This window comes from Oncorhynchus keta, chromosome 9, assembly GCF_023373465.1.
Source record: "Oncorhynchus keta strain PuntledgeMale-10-30-2019 chromosome 9, Oket_V2, whole genome shotgun sequence".
Lineage (NCBI taxonomy): Eukaryota > Metazoa > Chordata > Actinopteri > Salmoniformes > Salmonidae > Oncorhynchus > Oncorhynchus keta.
Genome location: NC_068429.1, coordinates 31825353 through 31849112, shown reverse-complemented (window position 1 = coordinate 31849112; position 23760 = coordinate 31825353). Strand labels below are relative to the sequence as shown.

The 23760-nt window shown below is 44.1% G+C and overlaps 1 protein-coding gene across 1 annotated transcript in view; it reads right to left on the bottom strand.

Moving 5' to 3' along the window:
* Positions 1-14561, bottom strand: part of LOC118387553 (nuclear pore complex protein Nup214) — a 75787-nt gene extending 61226 nt beyond the window's left edge. The window contains 10 exon segments of the mRNA XM_035776021.2: positions 7466-7592; positions 7853-7919; positions 8122-8228; positions 8423-8526; positions 8652-8715; positions 8971-9041; positions 9142-9340; positions 9533-9687; positions 9811-10006; positions 14353-14561. Of these exon segments, the coding sequence (XP_035631914.2) occupies positions 7466-7592; positions 7853-7919; positions 8122-8228; positions 8423-8526; positions 8652-8715; positions 8971-9041; positions 9142-9340; positions 9533-9687; positions 9811-10006; positions 14353-14394 (1132 nt within the window). The 5' untranslated portion in view covers positions 14395-14561.
* Between the last annotated feature and the right edge of the window lie 9199 nt (positions 14562-23760).

Here is a 23760-nt window from a genome sequence, read left to right as displayed (position 1 = left end):
TTTTCAGCTATGCTAACATAATTGCAAAATTATTTACTAATGATCAATTAGCCTTTTAAAATGATAAACTTGGATTAGCTAACACAATGTGCCATTGGAACACAGGAGTGATGGCTGCTAAAAATTGGCCTCAATGTCTATGTAGATATTCTTTTTTTTTTATCTGCCATTTCCAGCTACAATTGTCATTTACAAGATTAACAAAGTCTACACCGTATTTCTGATCAATGTGATGTTATTTTAATGAACAGAAAATGTGCTTTTCTTTCAAAAACAAGGACATTTCTAAGTGACCCCAAACTTTTGAACGGTAGTGTATATGGAAGATGATATAAGAACGGTAGTGTACATGGGCGACGATGATATAGGAACGGTGGTGTACATGGACGACGATGATATAGGAACGGTAGTGTATATGGACGACGACGATATAGGAACGGTGGTGTACATGGACGACGACGATATAGGAACGGTAGTGTACATGGGCGACGACGATATAGGAACGGTAGTGTACATGGACGACGACGATATAGGAACGGTAGTGTACATGGACGACGACGATATAGGAACGGTAGTGTACATGGACGACGATATAGGAACGGTAGTGTACATGGACGACGATATAGGAACGGTAGTGTACATGGACGACGATATAGGAACGGTAGTGTACATGGACGACGATATAGGAACGGTAATGTACATGGACGACGATATAGGAACGGTAGTGTACATGGACGACGATATAGGAACGGTAGTGTACATGGACGACGATATAGGAACGGTAGTGTACATGGACGACGATATAGGAACGGTAGTGTACATGGACGACGATATAGGAACGGTAGTGTACATGGACGACGATATAGGAACGGTAGTGTACATGGACGACGATATAGGAACGGTAGTGTACATGGACGACGATATAGGAACGGTAGTGTACATGGACGACGATATAGGAACGGTAGTGTACATGGACGACGATATAGGAACGGTAGTGTACATGGACGACGATATAGGAACGGTAGTGTACATGGACGACGATATAGGAACGGTAGTGTACATGGACGACGATATAGGAACGGTAGTGTACATGGACGACGATATAGGAACGGTAGTGTACATGGACGACGATATAGGAACGGTAGTGTACATGGACGACGATATAGGAACGGTAGTGTACATGGACGACGATATAGGAACGGTAGTGTACATGGACGATGATATAGGAACGGTAGTGTACATGGACGATGATATAGGAACGGTAGTGTACATGGATGAACATATATGAACGGTAGTGTATATGGATGATATAGGAACGGTAGTGTATATGGATGATATAGGAACGGTAGTGTATATGGATGATGATATATGAACGGCAGTGTATATGGATGATGACATATGAACAGTAGTGTATATGGATGATGATATATGAACAGTAGTGTATATGGATGACAATGATATATGAACGGTAGTGAATGGTAGTGTATATGGATGACGATGATATATGAACGGTAGTGTATATGGATGAACATATATGAACGGTAGTGTATATGGATGATATAGGAACGGTAGTGTATATGGATGATGATATATGAACGGCAGTGTATATGGATGATGACATATGAACAGTAGTGTATATGGATGATGATATATGAACAGTAGTGTATATGGATGACAATGATATATGAACGGTAGTGAATGGTAGTGTATATGGATGACGATGATATATAAACGGTAGTGTATATGGATGACAATAATATATGAACAGTCGTGTATATGGATGATGATGATATATGAACGGTAGTGTATATGGATGACAATGATATATGAACGGTAGTGTATATGGATGAACATATATGAACGGTAGTGTATATGGATGATGATATATGAACGGTAGTGAATGGTAGCGTACATGGACGACGATATAGGAACGGTAGCGTACATGGACGACGATATAGGAACGGTAGCGTACATGGACGACGATATAGGAACGGTAGCGTACATGGACGACGATATAGGAACGGTAGCGTACATGGACGACGATATAGGAACGGTAGCGTACATGGACGACGATATAGGAACGGTAGCGTACATGGACGACGATATAGGAACGGTAGCGTACATGGACGACGATATAGGAACGGTAGCGTACATGGACGACGATATAGGAACGGTAGCGTACATGGACGACGATATAGGAACGGTAGCGTACATGGACGACGATATAGGAACGGTAGCGTACATGGACGACGATATAGGAACGGTAGCGTACATGGACGACGATATAGGAATAGCGTACATGGACGACGATATAGGAACGGTAGCGTACATGGACGACGATATAGGAACGGTAGCGTACATGGACGACGATATAGGAACGGTAGCGTACATGGACGACGATATAGGAACGGTAGCGTACATGGACGACGATATAGGAACGGTAGCGTACATGGACGACGATATAGGAACGGTAGCGTACATGGACGACGATATAGGAACGGTAGCGTACATGGACGACGATATAGGAACGGTAGCGTACATGGACGACGATATATAGGAACGGTAGCGTACATGGACGACGATATAGGAACGGTAGCGTACATGGACGACGATATAGGAACGGTAGCGTACATGGACGACGATATAGGAACGGTAGCGTACATGGACGACGATATAGGAACGGTAGCGTACATGGACGACGATATAGGAACGGTAGCGTACATGGACGACGATATAGGAACGGTAGCGTACATGGACGACGATATAGGAACGGTAGCGTACATGGACGACGATATAGGAACGGTAGCGTACATGGACGACGATATAGGAACGGTAGCGTACATGGACGACGATATAGGAACGGTAGCGTACATGGACGACGATATAGGAACGGTAGCGTACATGGACGACGATATAGGAACGGTAGCGTACATGGACGACGATATAGGAACGGTAGCGTACATGGACGACGATATAGGAACGGTAGCGTACATGGACGACGATATAGGAACGGTAGCGTACATGGACGACGATATAGGAACGGTAGCGTACATGGACGACGATATAGGAACGGTAGCGTACATGGACGACGATATAGGAACGGTAGCGTACATGGACGACGATATAGGAACGGTAGCGTACATGGGCGATATAGGAACGGTAGCGTACATGGACGACGATATAGGAACGGTAGCGTACATGGACGACGATATAGGAACGGTAGCGTACATGGACGACGATATAGGAACGGTAGCGTACATGGACGACGATATAGGAACGGTAGCGTACATGGACGACGATATAGGAACGGTAGCGTACATGGACGACGATATAGGAACGGTAGCGTACATGGACGACGATATAGGAACGGTAGCGTACATGGACGACGATATAGGAACGGTAGCGTACATGGACGACGATATAGGAACGGTAGCGTACATGGACGACGATATAGGAACGGTAGCGTACATGGACGCGATATAGGAACGGTAGCGTACATGGACGACGATATAGGAACGGTAGCGTACATGGACGACGATATAGGAACGGTAGCGTACATGGACGACGATATAGGAACGGTAGCGTACATGGACGACGATATAGGAACGGTAGCGTACATGGACGACGATATAGGAACGGTAGCGTACATGGACGACGATATAGGAACGGTAGCGTACATGGACGACGATATAGGAACGGTAGTGTACATGGACGACGATATAGGAACGGTAGTGTACATGGACGACGATATAGGAACGGTAGTGTACATGGACGACGATATAGGAACGGTAGTGTACATGGACGATGATTTATGAACGGTAGTGTATATGGATGATGATGATATATGAACGGTAGTGTATATGGATGATGATGATATATGAACGGTAGTGTATATGGATGATGATGATATATGAACGGTAGTGTGTATGGATGATGATATATGAACAGTCGTGTATATGGATGATGATATATGAACGGTAGTGTATATGGATGACAATGATATATGAACGGTAGTGAATGGTAGTGTATATGGACGACAATGATATAGGAACGGTAGTGTACATGGACGACGATATAGGAACGGTAGTGTACATGGACGATGATTTATGAACGGTAGTGTATATGGATGATGATGATATATGAACGGTAGTGTATATGGATGATGATGATATATGAACGGTAGTGTATATGGATGATGATGATATATGAACGGTAGTGTGTATGGATGATGATATATGAACAGTCGTGTATATGGATGATGATATATGAACGGTAGTGTATATGGATGACAATGATATATGAACGGTAGTGAATGGTAGTGTATATGGACGACAATGATATAGGAACGGTAGTGTACATGGACGACGATGACATAGGAACGGTAGTGTACATGGACGACGATGACATAGGAACGGTAGTGTACATGGACGACGATGACATAGGAACGGTAGTGTACATGGACGACGATATAGGAACGGTAGTGTACATGGACGACGATATAGGAACGGTAGTGTACATGGACGACGATATAGGAACGGTAGTGTACATGGACGACGATATAGGAACGGTAGTGTACATGGACGACGATATAGGAACGGTAGTGTACATGGACGACGATATAGGAACGGTAGTGTACATGGACGACGATACAGGAACGGTAGTGTACATGGACGACGATACAGGAACGGTAGTGTACATGGACGACGACACAGGAACGGTAGTGTACATGGACGACGATATAGGAACGGTAGTGTACATGGACGACGATATAGGAACGGTAGTGTACATGGACGATGATTTATGAACGGTAGTGTACATGGACGATGATTTATGAACGGTAGTGTATATGGATGATGATGATATATGAACGGTAGTGAATGGTAGTGTATATGGACGACAATGATATAGGAACGGTAGTGTACATGGACGACGATGATATAGGAACGGTAGTGTACATGGACGACGATGATATAGGAACGGTAGTGTACATGGACGACGATGATATAGGAACGGTAGTGTACATGGACAACGATGATATAGGAACGGTGGTGTACATGGACGACGATATAGGAACGGTAGTGTACATGGACGACGATGACATAGGAACGGTAGTGTACATGGACGACGATATAGGAACGGTAGTGTACATGGACGACGATATAGGAACGGTAGTGTACATGGACGACGATATAGGAACGGTAGTGTACATGGACGACGATATAGGAACGGTAGTGTACATGGACGACGATATAGGAACGGTAGTGTACATGGACGACGATATAGGAACGGTAGTGTACATGGACGACGATACAGGAACGGTAGTGTACATGGACGATGATTTATGAACGGTAGTGTACATGGACGATGATTTATGAACGGTAGTGTACATGGATGATGATATATGAACGGTAGTGAATATGGATGATATATAAACGGTAGTGTATATGGATGACAATGATATATGAACGGTAGTGTGTATGGATGATGATATATGAACGGTAGTGTACATGGACGACGATATAGGAACGGTAGTGTACATGGACGACGATATATGAACGGTAGTGTATATGGATGATGATATATGAACGGTAGTGTATATGGATGATATATAAACGGTAGTGTATATGGATGACAATGATATATGAACGGTAGTGTGTATGGATGATGATATATGAACGGTAGTGTATATGAATGACGATGATATATGAACGGTAGTGTATATGAATGACGATGATATATGAACGGTAGTGTATATGGATGACGATGATATATCGTCATATAGACTTCCGGCGCCGACAAAGATGGCCGCCTCGCTTCATGTTCCTAGGAAACTATGCAGTATTTTGTTTATGCATGTGTTATTTCTTACATTGGTACCCCAGGTAATCTTAGGTTTCATTACATGCAATCGGGAGGAACTACTGAATATAAAAGTAACGTCAACTCACCATCATTACGACCATTAATGTGAATTTCCCAAAGCGGATCCTGTGTTCTGCCTTCCACCCAGGACAAAGGATCGGATCCCAGCCAGCGACCCAAAACAACGACGTTGTAAAAGAGGCAAAACGAAGCGTTCTTCTGGTCAGGCTCCGGAGACGGGCACATCGCGCAGCACTCCCTAGCATACTACTCGCCAATGTCCAGTCTCTTGACAACAAGGTTGATGAAATCCGAGCAAGGGTAGCATTGCAGAGAGACTAACGTTCTTTAATTGACGGAAACATGGCTCACTCGAGAGACGCTATCGGAGTCGGTGCAGCCAGCTGGTTTCTTCAAGCATCGCGCCGACAGAAACAAACATCTTTCTGGTAAGAAGAGGGGCGTGGGGTTATGCCTTATGATTAACGAGACGTGATGTGATCATAACAACATACAGGAACTCAAGTCCTTCTGTTCACCTGACTTAGAATTCCTCACAATCAAATGTCAACCGCATTATCTACCAAGGGAATTCTCTTCGATTATAATGACAGCCGTATATATTTCCCCCCAAGCAGACACATCGATGGCCCTGAACGAACTTTATTTGACTCTATGTAAACTGGAAACCACATATCCTGAGGCTGCATTCATTGTAGCTGGGGATGTTAACAAGGCTAATCTGAAAACAAGACGATGATGATATAGGAACGGTAGTGTACATGGATGATAATATAGGAACGGTAGTGAACATGGATGATAATATAGGAACGGTAGTGAACATGGATGATAATATAGGAACAGTAATGAATGGTAGTGTATATGGATGATGATATGAAAGGTAGTATATATGGATGATGATATAAATCCAGGCACATTTCACGGCTAGGCGATTTTGATTCTAGACCTAATTAAGTTGGTGTTACCTCTCTCCTCAATTTTCTTAAACAATTAAGACAAGGGCTGTTTTCTCATCTCCTAACTCTGCTGTTGCCTCCGGCGCATTGTTCTCCACACCAATATGCTGGTTAAATGTGATATTATGAACCGCAGACAGCGACCACTATCCCAAGCAGGAGAAAGCACATCTGTTATAAAATAATATCATTTGTATTTGTGTTGCACCATTGTTCTTACATAGTATAACAATATACAATTTCAGTAGCACATGTCTTAGACTGATGGACTGGACAATGGATCAGTCCATTCAGACAGGTGTCTTGCTATTTTTTTTTTTTTTTGCTACTGCTTGAGTAAAGAAATCTTGGTCGACCATCAGCCTATCGACCAGTCGACGAAATGGGGTCAGCCCTACATTGTTGACAAACATATCAGCTGATTCCAAATGGTTCACCAGCTTCTTTTGCTTGACCCTTTCTGCCTACGCCACACTCTTAGATCTGAATGAACTGGTAACAATATGGCAAAGTCCTTTCATTCAGCGAGGGGAGAATTACAAATCCATCAAGGAGAAAGTGACCGGTTTGGAATGGGGTCAGAAGAATGTGGAAAGCTGGAAGGGGAGAGAGCAGCAACCACTCACTGATGTGGATCTCCTGCTGGCTGGTGTAGTCGATGGCCATGCCCAGGGGCAGCGTGTCATCGTTATTCTGAGAGACAGGCAGCTCTCCCCTGCTGGCATCCTCCAGCAGCCACAGCTCCCAGTTGGTCTGAACAACACAAAAGCACATTGCACAGAGAGGTTACATGACAACAGACAGACACTCAGGGGCTCAATTGATCAATATCAGTTGGCCTTTGATTAGGGCTTTACAACTCCATAATCATTTATCAGAAGATGCTAAGGTGATGTCTTGTCCAATGGATGAGACTATGTTCTGCACAAAGATATCTGAAATCCACATTGACCTTGAACTGCTTTAGTTTCTAAGGCCCAGAGTGAGAATCAAGCCTGATTGACAAATATTACCTTATCTTCTTGCTTGGCGATGACACTGACTTCAATGGAGGCTGCTGATGCGGCAAGAACAACATCCCTGAAAGAAGAAAAAATAACAATGAGCATAAGTGATTCACCAACCTCACAGCTGTTCCTCGAACATTGAAGTTGAGAGCCAGAGGGAAATGGAACGAAGTTATACCAACTGAGTATGCATACAAAAGCCACTTTCTACAAACAAGAAAATAAACAATATCTGCAGACAGGCAGGGCAGAATACAGAGTGAGGAGCGTCTCACCAGTCCTCTATGTGGCTGAGGAAGTAGTGGTGCTGTCTCTCTGTGCAGGTGCCGTACACCGGGTCGTTGAAGTTCAGGTACCTCTCCTCCCTCTTCTCTGTCTTTGTCTGACATATCAAAATGTTAATTGTCAAAATGGTTTCAGTAATAATGAAAAAGGCAAACCCATAAATTATCATTTAGGAGAGAAAATATTTCAGTCACTGAGTGAAATGACCCTATTAGTATTAGAACAATGAACAATTAGCACGGCAAAATGATCTCATCATCATTCAGATGCATGACATCTGGTACTACTCACAGGGAGGGAGATCACCACCAGTTCAGGAGGTGTTTCCGGACAGCCGTCGGCTGCTGCATATGCCACAGCAAACACAAACGTACTCAGCCACTGCACATCCAGCACTGACAGAGAAAGGACAACACAAAGAAAACTTATAATTGAGGTTATCAGGCAGGAAAATAAAGGCACTGAAATGTTCAATTTCAGGTTTATTACTTCAGGTCAGCCTGATCTGGGTCAAGTTTACCTTTGACAGGGTTGTCAGAGCTGTAGAAGCTTGGGCAGGGGATCACTTTCTTCTCCTGAAGCCCCTGTTCAGGAGAGCAGAGTTAGACCAGGGCATAATCAATATAAATCACGAGAACGGAGCAAATGGAATGGCATCAAACACCTGGAAACCACGTGTTTGATGTACTTAATACCATTCCACTATTACAGCTCCAGTCATTATGGTGCCACCAACCTCCTGCGGGCAAAATACATCATTCACTCCAGACTTCACAGGAATAATAAGTGTGTCTAACGTTGTTAATGTATTATACTGAGAGTTGTTGGTACAGACTTACTGGAGTATACTGACTGACTGTTGCATTCATTTTTCCTGCTGCTACTTGCTTTCCTTTGGGACTCCAACATACTGTATTAAGGGAGATGACATAAATTGAAAACAAATGGTATAAAATTCCAATTACATGAAAAATGTATTCCTCAGTTATTACACACTATGTCACACTTACCACAGGTGATGCCCGCCGTGGCGGGTAGCTGGGCCTGCACTGTGATGCCGTCTGTGACCTCCAGCACCATCATGCTGCCGTCAGACAGACAGGTGGCCAGCATGGACACCTGCACCGGGTTCCATTTGAGGTCCTGCACAATAATGCCCAGGCCGGCTCTCAGTTGCAGAGTCGCAAATGGCAACTTCTGCGGTCGGGCCTGGAGAGAGGGGGCAGCCATAGAAGTGAGGGTATTAGGTGTGTGGGAAAAATATGGAACTGAAGAAGTTGGGGTGACTAGTCTTGATGTGCTTTCAAACCATATCAAAGCATGGACTCTGAACTCTGTTTCACCATGACGAAACCGTACCACTCCATTAGCAGTGGGGGGGTTGTTATTAGAGTTAATCACCTTGTTGATGAAGGTGCGGACGTCATAGAAGGCCAGTGACAGGCCTGATGCTTCTGACATGCCACTGACTGACAGGGTGAGCTCATCACTGCTGAGTCCCAGGTTGTGCACAGGCAACTCCACATGAACATCAGCTAAGGCTGCTATCCCCTCAACTGAGAAAGAGTAAGATTGAGAGAAAAAGGTAAAGTCAAGTTACATTGGCCAAGGCACGCCATAACTGTCATTGCTTAGGAAAACTGTACGAGACAGAATGACCAATGTACAGAACATCTTACCTATTTCATTGGAGTTTCCATCAACTTTGTCTGAAGCTAGGATGTCCCCCGTGAGGTACACCTTGATCTTTCTGTCTAGTCCGACAAATGTCAGTCCAAATTTGTTGGAGATGGCGAGCAGACATGATCTATCCTTCGGCAGGTCATCAGGTGAATCAAAGACACGGGTTTTCTTCATTTGCCGGAACTGAAAATCCTGCATAAAATAATAGAATACTTAATGACTGTGATGGCACTGAATTTAGTCTCATGTAGGCTACTCGTTTAACCCTTGTCTAATCTTAACATTCTGTATACTCCCCTTGTTCTAAGGGTACAAACAAATGACCCGCCTTCACTAATCCCCTAAAATAAAGCATTTAAACTGAATTTTAAACCCCAAATCTATTTAGAAACAATTCAAACTTTGTGAATATCTGGGTTTTCCCTCTTCACAATGCAGAAAGAATGTATTTAAAATCAGTGGACACCACTTGATTTTATTACAATACATCGGTCATAATTATTTTCTTTACTAAAGTAGAGGTTCATAATTATTATTGCTAAAGGTACTGCATAGGTGTAAACCTACATTTTTATCAAGAGATAGCACTAGTATGGCCTAAGAATGTAGCAGAAATGTGCAGAAAGTAGTTTTGAATGCATTTTATTGAAGGGAAACCATAACAGTCTTGAACTTTTTTGGCAAAATAGTAATATATTCTTATACTGTACAATGACGAATTCAACTACAAAATACAGTCTTAACAGTCTTCTCCCATTTTTTAACCATTGCCCCCAACCATAAAGTGCATAAACAACAATAAATAAGATAGTTGCAAAACAGAAATGTGAAGAACATAAATCTATCAACTAATTAGCACATATAGGACAGTATGCAAGTGTTTGTGAATGGACTTTGCAGATGTATTTCTCACATGTGCAGCACATAGTATTTGTTTTACAGTCCTTCTTTGGGGGGGCAGAATTGGCATCTCCTCCTCTTGCCCACCCCAGACTCAGGTGGATCAGGACAAGATTCAGCCCCCTGAAGAGCTTTCACAAGCGGTGCAGAGGCTGCTGTGGGGAGGAGGTGCTCCCTTCAGTGAATGTGTGGGGTTACAAGTGCCTTTCCCAGCTGCTCCAGGAACACCCTCCTCTTGTTCCGCTTATCAGGCATCCAGGTAGGGTTGATCTTGCTCCATATCATGAAGGCATTGTATGAGGACACATAAATTATGTTATGGAAGATGACCATGGGCCAGCGGGCAGTTATCCTGCTGCAGCTGTAAGTTCAATCACCTTGTCCATGTTGTCCACACCTCCTTTGCTGTGGTTGTAGTCCAGGATGATGGCTGGCTTCCTGTCCTCACAATCACTGATCTCAGCCATGTTGTGCAATGTGCTCAGGAGGACCACATTATTGTTCCTATTTGGGAGGTAAGAAACTAGAGTGGTGGTGGGGTGAAGGCAAACTTTGATGAGATGGCCAATCTCCCCCTTGTTGAGAGGAGTGTAGGGTGGAGCTCAGGCCTGTTCTTTCTAACTGTGCCAACCATGGTGATCTTCCTCTTCAGGAGCTGCTGGCTGAGTTCATAAGAGTTGAAGAAATTGTCAATTGTCAAATTGCCCCTTCAGTCCATCGGTCACATGAAGCGCAGCCCACATACCCTGGTTCTTCTCCAGGCCTCCACTGGTCAGCTTCTCTGTGTAGACTTACATCTTCCAAGCGTAGATGGATTGTGCGTCACAGGCCACCCACATCTTGATGCGATACTTTGCTTGCTTGCTGGGCATATACTGCCAGAAAGGAGAGTGACCTTTTGACAAAGATTACTATCAGTATTTAGTATCAGTGTCACAGAAAACAATGACATAAATCAATGATATTACAGCAATACATAATCAAATTAACTGAAAATCACTTACATTACAGATATGAAAATAAAAATGTACCTCAATGGAATCAGTTACTCATCCGCTGTTACTTCAGGCCCAAGGTTGTAGAGGTATGGCAGACGCTCCACCCACTTCTCCCAGACCTCTCTTTTGGCCGCCAGTTTGTCTCTCATGTCTTGCAGGTCTTGACTCACGGTTATCAAATCGCAGCACTCTTGAGAAAGTGTGAAAGACTTTCAGTGGCATCGTGGCACAAAAATGCACCTTTCCACTCTCTGCATTCCAGAGACAACATGTAGCCTCACCTTGGGACCTATGCACACCCACTAAGACTAGCAGCCCTATGTAGGCATGCAGGTCAATCTCATCCATCCTTTTCATCGTTATGCCATGTTGTGCTGCCATCCTGCCCTGGTTGTCATATGGTGACAAGGACCATGTTATTTTGTTTTTCTTTGACAGAAACTTCTCTTTCAGCTTGGGGGATTTCTTCATCTGAAGATGATGCATTGCACTCTGGGTTGTATTCTTCCCCATCTTCTTATTCAGATACCACCTGCACATCTAAATCATTGTTCTCTTGTTCCTCCTGGACATCTAAAAAAAAATCAGATCTAAGACTTGTTGGGCACTGAATTGTGCACTTATTTCTTCAGCAAAGAGAGTACTGGGGGGACTGTCATCAGAAGCACCTTGATAGCCTCTGACTACATTCCCCATTTGTAAACAATGCTTAAGTAAAAATACTTTCAAGTATTACTTCATATTTTTTGTTGTTGGTATCTGTACTTTACTTCACTACATTCCAAAGAAAATACTGTACCTTTTACTCCATACATTTTTACTGACACCTGAAAGTACTCGTTACATTTTGAATGCTTAGCAGGACAGGAAAATGGTCCAATACACACACTTGTCAAGAGAAAATCCCTGGTCATCTACTGCCTCTGATCTGGAGGACTCACTAAACAAATGCTTTGTTTGTAAATTATGTCTGAGTGCTGAAGTGTGCCCCTGGCTATCCGTAAATTTAAAAAATGGTGCCGGCCTCCCGGGTGGCGCAGTGGTCTAAGACACCGCATCGCTAGCTGTGCCACCAGAGATTCTGGGTTCGAGCCCAGGCTCTGTCGCAGCCGGCCTCAACCGGGAGGCACATGGGGTAATGCACAATTGGTCCAGCGTCGCCCAGGTTAGGGAGGGTTTGGCCGGCAGGGATATCACGCACCTGTGGTGGGTCGGGCGCAGTGCACGCTGACCAGGTCCTCCGACACATTGGTGCGGCTGGCTTCCGGATTGGATGTGCATTGTGTCAAGAAGCAGTGCTGCTAGGTTGTGTTTCGGAGGACGCATGGCTCTTGACCTTCGCCTCTCCCGAGTCCGTACGGGAGTTGCATCGATGAGACAATACTGTAACTACTACCAATTGGATACCACAAAATTATGGAGAAAAAAAGGGGGGTAAAAAAAAAGACAATGATGCCATCTGGTTTGCTTAATAAGGAATTTGAAATGATTTAAACTTTTACTTCTGATACTTAAGTACATTTTATCAATTACATTTACTTTTGATAGTTAAGTATATTTAAAACCAAATACTTTTAGACTTTTACTGGGTAATTTTCTATTAACATATCTTTACTTTTACTCAAGAATGACAATTGGGTACTTTTTTCACCACTGCAATATAGTGCAGGAAATGCAGAAATGCTGAAATTTGTTTTGGTTGAAGTTGAATTGAACAGTATAAAACCATCAGAATGGAGAGAGAATCACTTAGAATGTATGTGTTGCTACCCTAGGATCACTCACTACCCATAAAGCAAATGTAAAACTTGTATTATTCAAAAACTAAAAATACCTTCATACCATCCTTTTTTAAAATATATATACAAATAGCGTGATATAATATTTTGGCCATATTGCCCAGCCCTACCCTGGTGGTGTACATCTTTCATGGAAATATGAACAAAGGCGATGTTTCACTTTTTCACTCTAGGAAAAGTTGAAAAAATATAATTTCGGGGGTTTTCTCTGCGGTTAAACATAGTGGCGGTCTTCTTTTTTTATCCATTAAACAACACAAGGGTTAATATCTGTAAAGCCCATTTTGACTATGTTAACAACAAGATATTGTTGACAGGACGAGGTGGATTTGGAAATAAATTACGTTGGGATAGCTAGCAGCTGAATGAATGCCTCCTAGAATAAATGCTACTAATAGCAAAAAGAATGTTATTTGGGTAGAGCACAATAGCATTCATAAATGGATGTAACTAACTAGTTAGCTTGTAGGTAGCTAATGATCTGACATAGCTAGTTACTGTTGAAGAAAGTCAGTGTTAGACACCCAAATGTATACAGCTAGCTAGCTAGCTAGCTATACACTGTTGTTAATCCATACATCGTTTAGTTGTTTGATGTTCATGACTTTGTTGTTAACTAGTTGATTCTGGTTTAACTAGCCATATTTGACTAAAATATAGGATAACTACTAGCTAGTAATATTATGAGAATTTGGCAGTAAGAAACAGACAATAACGTAACGTTACTTCAGTTGGAAGGTTATCCCCAAATCACTAACTAGCTGGTTGACAGGCTAGCTAGCAAGCTAATGCTACGAGCTTGTTAACTTGCTAGCTACGTAGCTACAATAGTTTGCCTTACCTTCATTTCCCTTTCGGGAGGAGAGTCGGGGTCTTCACTCATTTTGAAATGAACAGCAGATATAATTATTTCAGCTACAACAGAACTTTACGAAATATACACGGGCTGGTTCTAGCCTTTCCTTTCCACATGAAACAAAATCATAACGCGCTCGAATTTGCGAAATACAATAAGGAAGTGACGCACAAAGTTAATGTGCAAGGCAGAATAATCCATCCCAGAGCGATTGGCTTGCTTGTTCAATTCAGACAAGAGTAATCGGCCTAAGACTCACATGTGACGTGACTTCAATGATTTAAAATTTGGAAGTGTAAATCAATGATCCAACATTAAATGATCTTGGCAGTCAGATTGTCTCCTTGGCAGTCAGATTACTGGGGAAAGGTGACTAGAAGAGCGGGACAGCATAACATTACTGTCGATCATAAACCCTATAGCCGATGGAAAAATGGCGGAATCGGATGATGAAGTGGATTCTGAATACAATTGCTGTAGAATCAAGGAGAATTGAAGTATTTCCAAAAGAATGGAAAACAAAGCAAAGTAGAGTACAGTGATGAGAATAATCCTTCGTATCGAGTACTGTTTCTTAATGAGGAGCAGCTGAGCATAGTACCAATCTTAAATAAACCATTTGAGTTATTCAAACTGGTGGAGAGATTGCTGGGTAAAGTGAAGGCTGTAAGGATCACGAGATGTGGGCTTGTTTGGATTTTTTTGTGCTTCTGCGGATCAACGTGCATTGACACAAGTTTGAAGTGTCGTGTGTGTCTGGCCTCCTCAAGAGGGTTATATCTGATGTCTAGTGGGAAGTCAATTTTGAAGAGATGAAAAATATTCTGGAGTGATTGAAGCATGTCGGATGAATTGTGTGGTGAATGGTGAACAAGTGAAGTATCTATCTGTTCTTTTGTTTTTTGATATGGAGTCTCTCCCGAGTGGCGCAGCGATCTAAGTCATTGCATCTCAGTGCTAGAGGCGTCACTACAGACCCTGGTTTGTTTCCAGGCTGTATCACAACCGGCTGTGATTGGGAGTCCCATAGGATGCCGCACAATTGGCCGAGCGTCATCTGGGTTAGGGTTTGGCTGGGTTAGACTGTCATTGTAAATAGGAATTTGTTCTTGACTGACTTGCCTAGTTAAATATAGGTTGTAAAAAAAATAAAAAATACTCAAGTACAGTTAGGGTATATTAACTACAGAGTCAGAGCATTTATCCCATCATTGTAAAGCTTTTGGTCATGTATCAAGTGTTTGCAGATGGGATAAGCCGAGATGTCCAAGTTGTGGAAAATATCATATTATGTGTTTTAAAAGTGATAAAAATGTGACATGTTGCAATTGCGGTGCGAACCATGAAGCCACGTCTTTCAAATGCCCCATAAGATTCTACATAAGATATATCCTTGTAATTCTTTGTCCAAATTTGTTGATATTGATGATATCTGCGTTTTCTGTGAAAATCTGACTCACTTGTTCTATGAAATCTGTGATAGATTTTGGGAAAAACCTTGCAGAATACTTATTTACCTTTCTGAACACTACCCATGTTTTTTTTATTGTTGTTGTCAAATACAATTTTGTAAAGACTTATCCAGAGTGAATAACAAAAATAATAACATATTCCTGAATCATTATAATGAGATTTTTTTTCTGAGTGAATACAATTGCACTGGAATTATCATATTTAAAAAAAATATTTTAATATATATTTCTATATATGTATGTATTTAGTATATTGTTTGATGTAGGGATGTAAGTTGTTGATAATTTTGTATAATGAATACAAAATAATCTGTGGTCCAAATCAGACAGGAGCTTCTGATGGAGCAAACCAACCTTGAGTCTGTAAGAGCCAGAAAAACAATCCACATATATTGGTAGAATGATGGAAGTTACAGATAAAATCCTGTTAGTGTCACACCCTGATCTGTTTCACCTATCCTTGTGATTGTCTCCATTCCCTCCAGGTGTCGCTTGTTTTCCCCAGTGTATTTATCCCTGTGTTTCCTGTCTCTCTGTGCCAGTTCGTCTTGTATTTCTACCAGTGTGGTTTTCCTGTGCGCCTGCCTTTTCTATTCTCTTTTTGCTAGTCCTCCCAGTTTTGACCCTTGCCTGTTTCTGGACTCTGTACCCACCTGCCTGACTATTCTGCCTGCCTTGACCTCGAGCCTGCCTTCCACTCTGTACCTCCTGGATTCTGAACTGGTTTTGACCTTTTGTCTGTCCACGACCATTCTCTTGCCTACCCCTTTTTGGATCAATAAACATCTAAGACTCCAACCATCTGCCTCCTGTCTCTGCATCTGGCCATGACAGACTGGCCATGACAGACCCAGCAGACTTGGACTCGATCCAACACGCTGTCTCCCTGCAGGGAGCTACTATTGGCAGGCATGAGGAGCTACTACAGGACCTGTTGGAAGGGCTTAATTCCCTGACGGAACACCACGACCAAGGGTTTAAGGGTACCATGGAGCTAATTAAGGAGTTAACTCATAGGCTGTCTGCCATCCCTGAGAATCCCCAATCTCCCTTTCCTTTTAGTGGTGAGTTGGTACAGCCTACTCCGGTTCCCCAAGAACCCTGCTTACCTCCTCCGGAGAGACATTCTGGGAATTTTGGTACCTGTCAGGGTTTTCTTTCTCAGTGCTCTCTTATTTTTGAGTTACAGCTATCTTCATTCCCTTCGGACCGATTGAAGATTGCGTATATTATTACGCTAATGTCGGGAAGGGTGCTCTCCTGGGCCATGGCTGTTTGGGAGCAATAATCCACCCTTTGTCGTCATCTGGAGGAATTCATGGCAGAGGTGAGAAAGGTATTCGATTCTCCGGTATCCGGAAAGGAGGTTGCCAGTAAGCTTCTTGAATTACGTCAAAACTCCCATAGTGTGGCAGACTACATGGTTGATTTTCATATGTTGGCCGCCAAGAGTGCCTGGAACCCGGAGTTTCTTTCGATACCTTTCTTCACGAACTATCTGAGGTGGTTAAAGATGAGTTAGCTGCTTGGGAATTACCGGTGGACCTCGACTCCCTCATCGCTCTCACCATTAGAATTGATGGACGTCTAAGGGAACGCTGGAGTGAGAAGAAGTCTGGCCTCGGGGACACTCGTTCATTCGCTAGGGCTGGCTCACCTTCGAAGGAATCCAGAAGTTTCCAAAGGCAGTTTTTCTGAGAGGATCCGACGACACCTGAGTCCCCTCGTGAATCATCATTGACGGGTGAGTTGGATACTCCTGAGTCAATGCAACTGGGAAGAGCTTGGTTATCGGTTAGGGAACGCTCACGAAGGTTGAGTTCTAACTGTTGTCTGTACTGTGGTGAGGCAGACATTATATAGCTAACTGCCCTATTAGTAAACCGCTGTATCTGGTCGGTACAAGTACTCTGGTTAGCCAGACTGGGAATTCCTTAATTCCCATCACCCACACACCTTTATTTGTGCTTTTGCTGTGAGGAGACCAATCTAAGTCTCTCCGAGTGCTCATTAACTCTGGGGCTGATTAATGTTTTATGGATGCTACCATGGTTTCTGAATTGGGTACTCCCACTCAATCTCTCTCTGTCCCCATGAATGCAAGGGCACTGGATGGCCGTTCTATTGGAAGAGTCACCCATAGCACTGTGCCCGTTCATATTTGGGTATCAAGAAACCATAGTGAGACTATGCAGCTCCTCCTCATCGATTTACCCCATGTTCCTGTGGTTTTGGGATTTTCTTGGCTCCAGAAACAATCCAATTATTGACTGGACCACGGGCTCCATCCAGGTTTGGAGTCCGTTTCGTTATTCTCATTGCCTTAAAACGGCACACAGCTGTCCTTGAGATGTTCCCCTCAGGACCTGAGCAAAGCCAGTACCATGACCTCCTGGAGGCACGGCCTACTTCTTTTCCTCTGCACCGTCCTTATGATTGTGCCATTGATCTCATCCCAGGCACCACACCACCTCGTTGTCGTCTATATTCTCTCTCCGGCCCAGAGACCAAGGCCATGGAGGAGTATGTTGAGGAATCTCTGGCTACTGGAGGCATCCGTCCGTCTGCATCTCCTGCCAGTGCATGGTTTTTCTTTGTGGAGAAGAAGTACAAGACCCTGCGTCCGTGCATTGACTACAGGGGTCTAAATGATATAAAGATCAAGAATCCTTATCCCCTACCACTCCTCGGCCTTCGAACATCTCCAGGGAGCCACCAATTTTTCCCAAACTGGACCTTCGGAATGCCTACCACTTGGTTCGGATACGCAAACGAGATGAGTGGAAGACAGCCTTTAATACAGCCAGTGGACATTATGAGTACCAGGTCATGCCGTTTGGACTCACCAATGCCCCCGCTGTTTTTCAGGCTCTGGTAAACAATGTGCTCCGGGACATGCAAAACCGTTTCGTGGTCGTTTACCTGGTCAACATCCAGTTTTTTTCCCAGTCTGCCCAAGATCACGTTCTTCATGTCAGAGAAGTCCTTCAGTGTCTCCTGGAGAACCAATTGTTTGTGAAGGACGAGAAATGTGAATTTCACCTCTCAACAATCTCCTTTCTGGGATATGTCATCGCGGATGGGAATGTCCAAATGGATCAGGATAATATGAAAGCGGTGGTGGGGTGGCCTTAGCCTACGTCCTGGGCGCAGTTTCAACATTTCCTGGAGTTCGCTAATTTCTACCGCCATTTCATTCGGGACGATAGCCCTCTGGCGGCCCCCTCCCAAACTCACCTCTCCCAAAGTTCCGTTCACATGGTCTCCAGCGGTTGATAAAACCTTTGTGGACCTGAAACATTGGTTCACCACAGCACCCATCTTTGTCCATCCGGATCCATCTCGTCAATTTGTGGTAGAGGTTGATGCTTCTGATGTTGAAGTGGGGGCCATCCTGTCCCAGTGATCTGCACAGGACCAGAAGCTCCATCCTTGTGCCTTCCTGTCTCATCGTCTCAGTCCGGCAGAGAGGAACTATGACGTTGACAACAGAACTCCTGGCTGTCAAGTTGGCACTGGAGGAGTGGAGGCATAGAAGGCGCAAAACAGCCCTTCGTGGTCTGGACCGACCATAAAACTTTGGAATATCTCCGTTCAACCAAGCGCCTTAACTCCAGGCAGGCCCGGTGGGCTTTGTTTTTCACCAGATTCAACTTCACCATTTCCTACCACCCAGGGTCCAAAAACGTGAAGCCGGATGCCCTCTCCCGCATATACAGTTTCTCTGCCACACCCTCTGTCTCCGAAACCATTCTCCTACCTCACGCCTTGCTGCTTCAGTGGATTGGGGTATTGAAACCTTGGTTCGCAAGGCCCAACGTTCCCAGCTTGAATCTGAAGGGGGCCCAGCTAAACGGTTATTTGTTCATTTTGTTCATTCTGACGGTAGTGGATCAATTCTCTAAGGTCGCTCACTTCATCCCTCTCCCCAAACTACCCTCTGCCAAGGAGACGGCTCAGCTTATGGTGCAGCATGTCTTCCTGATCCATGGACATGGTCCCGACCAGGGTCCTCAGTTCTGGAAGGCATTCCGGATTTCATCTCCAATCCAACGGCCAGGCGGAGCGAGCCAACCAGGACCTAGAAACCACCCTGAGATGCCTGGTCTCAACCAACCACACTACCTGGTCTGGATGGAGTAAGGCCGGAACACTCTTCCCTGTTCGGTCACAGGACTCTCTCCATTGAGTGCTTTTTGGGGTATCAACCTCCACTCTTCCCGGAACAAGAGCAGGAGGTCAGCGTACCCTCGGCCCAGATGTTTGTCCGCCGCTGTCGACGTACCTGGAGAAGAGCTCGGGCGGCAATTCTCAAGACCAACTCCAGGTATCGTCGACAAGCGGACCGTCATCGGACCCCAGCTCCCCGCTACCCTATTGGGCAGAGGGTGTGGCTTTCCACTCGGGACCTGCCCCTTCGGGTGGAGTCCTGCAAACTGTCCCCCTGTTTCATTGGTCCTTTTCCCATCATTAGAGTCCTTAGTTCCTGTCCTGTGTTACCCCGTACCCTCCGTATTCATCCTACCTTCATTGCGTCTAGGATTAAGCCCGTGTCTCACAGTCCTTTGTCTTCTGTTTGTAGGCCCCTCCCTCCCCCTGGGTCATTGATGGCCAGTCAGCATATACGGTGAGACGCCTCCTGAGTGTTCGACCACGGGGCAGGGGTTTCCAGTACCTGGTTGACTGGGAGGGTTATGGCCCGGAGGAGAGGTGCTGGGTCTCTGCTAAAGACATCCTGGACCCGGCCCTCATTGTTGATTTTCACTGTCGACACTCCGGTCAGCCAAGTATGCGCCCGGGTAGGAAGCCAGGTGGCGCCTCTAGGGGGGTACTGTCACACCCTGATCTGTTTCACCTGTCCTTGTGACTGTCTCCACCCCCTTCAGGTGTCGTTTTTTTCTTCTTCCCCCGTGTATTTCTCCCTGTGTTTCCTGTCTCTCTGTGCCAGTTCGTCTTGTATGTCCAAGTCAACCAGCAGGTTTTCCCCGTGCTCATGCCTTTTCTATTCCCTTTTTGCTAGTCCTCCCGGTTTTGACCCTTGCCTGTTTCGGGACTCTGTACTCGCCTGCCTGCCTTGACCTCGAGCTTGCCTGCCACTCTGTACCTCCTGGACTCTGAATTGGTTTTGACCTTTTGCCTGTCCACGACCATTCTCTTGCATACCCCTTTTTGGCTCAATACACATCTAATACACATCTAAGACTCCAACCATCTGCCTCCTGTCTCTGGATCTGGGTCTGGCCTTGTGCCCTGATAGTTAGACATTTTATTTAACAACAGAATCATCAAAATGGTTGGAGACCCAGTAAGCTACTGTAGCTAGCTAAGTCATGCCAGTTTACAGTAATCACACATTGAACTGAATGAAGTAACGCACTTGTGAAGAAGGCACGACAACACAGGAGACTGAAAAGATTTGTCATGGGTTCTCAAAGTTTTACAGCTGCACCATTGAGAGCATCCTGGCTGGTTGCATCACCGCCTTGGATGGCAACTGCTCGGCATCCGACCGCAAGGCGCTACAGAGGGAAGTGCGTACAGCCCAGTACATTACTGGGGCCAAGCTTCCTGCCATCCAGGACCTCAGAGGAAGGCCATAAAAATAGCCAAAGACTCCAACCACACTTTTCATAGACTGTTTTTCCTGCTATCACACAGCAAGTGGTGCCGGAGCGCCAAGTCTAAGTCCAAAAGGCTCATTAACAGCTTCTACCCCCAAGCCATAAGATTGCTGAACAGCTAAACAAATGGCTACCTGGACTATTGGCATTGACCCCCCCCCGCTTTTTTATACTGCTGCTACTGTTTATTATCTATGCATAGTCACTTTACCTCTACCTACATGTATATATTACCTTGAATAACCTGTACCCCCACACATTGACTCGGTACAGGTACCCCCTGTGTATAGCCTCACTATAGTTATTTTATTGCGTAACTTTTTTTTAACTTTAGTTTATTTAGTAAATATAAAACCATTTTTGCATTGTTGGTTAAGGGCTTGTAAGTAAGCATTTCACGGTAAGGTGTTATATTTGGCGAGAAATATTTGTGAGAAATACCATTTTATGTTATTTGAGGCTGAAAAGATTTGTCATGGGCCCTCAGATCCTCAAAGTTATTCAACTGCACCATGACTGGCTGCATCACCGCTTGGTATGGCAACTGCTTGGCATTCAACCACAAGGCGCTACAGAGGGTAGTGCATACGGCCCAGTATATCACTGGGGCTGAGCTCCGTGCCATCCAGGACCTCTATACCAGGTGGTGTCAGAGGAAGGCCCAACATTCATCAAAGACTCCAGCCACCCAGAGCCACTTTCACCACATACGCTGCTGCCACTGTCTATTATCTATCATATTTCCTAGTCACTTTACCCCTACCTACTGTATATATACAGTTCATAGTTACCTTAATTACCTCGTACCACTGCACATCGACTCGGTACTAGTACTCCCTGTATTTAGCCATGTTTTTCCACTCCCTATAGACAGCACCTTCAGAAAGTATTCATACCCCTTATTTCACATATTGTTGTGTTACAACCTGAAATCAAAATGAATTCAATTTATATTTTTCTCCCCCATCTACACACAATACTACAGATTTGTTTTTTTAAACAACTGTCTTCTTGGTAAGCAGCGTCGGTGTAGATTTGGCCTTGTGTTTTAGGTTATTGTCTTGCTGAAAGGTGAATTCATCTCCCAGTGTCTGGTGGAAAGCAGACTGAATCAAGTTTTCCTCTAGTGTTCTGCCTGTGCTTAGCTCCATTCCATTAATTTTTTTATCCTTAAACTCCCCTAGTCCTTAACGATTACAAGCATACTCATAACATGATGCAGCCACCACTATGCTTGAATATATGGAGATATGTTTGTGGCAAATCCAATAAAACATAACACTTTGTATTAGGACAAAAAGTGAATTGCTTGGCCAAGTCCTTTGTAATATTACTTTAGTGCCTTGTTGCAAACAGGATGCATGTTTTGGAATATTTTTATTCTGTGCAAGCTTCCTTATTTTCACTATATCAATTAGGTTAGTATTATGGAGTAATTACAATGTTGTTGATTTACCCTCAGTTTTCTCCTATCACAGCCATTAAACTCTAAATGTTTTAACATCACCATTGGCCTCATGGTAAAATCACTGAGCGGTTTCCTTCCTCTCTGGCAACCCTCCCCTAACCCGGACAATGCTGGGCCAATGTGCGCCACCCTATGAGACTCCCGATAACTGCCGGTTGTGGCACAGCCAGGGAATGAACCAGTGTCTGTAGTGACGCTTCTAGCGCGGCTATGCAGTGCCTTAAACCGCTGCGCCACTCGGGAGGCCAGGACTTCTGTATCTTTGTAGTGACTGAGTCTATTGATACACCATCAAAAGTGTAATTAATAACGTCACTATGCTCAAAGGGTTATTCGATGTTTGCTTTTAATTTTTTTTATCCATCTATCAATAGTTGCAATTCTTTGTGAGACAAGGGAAAACCTCCTTGGTCTTTATGGTTGAACCTGTGTTTGAAATTCACTGCTCAACTAAGGGACCTTACAATTATCTGTATGTGTGCAGTACAGAGATGAGGTAGTCATCTCGTGCTTTTACTCCTGAACTTATTTAGGCTTGCCATAACAACGTGGTTGAATACTTATTGACTCAAGACATTCCAGCTTTTCATTTTTAATTAATTTGTTTTAAAAAATGTAAACTTGTCACGAACCTTGCCGAAGATGGTGCCTCTTCCTGTTCGGGCGGTGGTCGTAGTCGCCGGCCTATTAGCTACCATCGATTCCCTTTCCGTTTGTTTTGGGTTATTGGGTAATTGGGTACACCTGTTTTGTATTAGGGTTTGTTTGTAGGGTGTCACGTCTAATCAAGGTGGGTGGAATCAGGCGCAGAGAGCAAATAGCGATAATACGT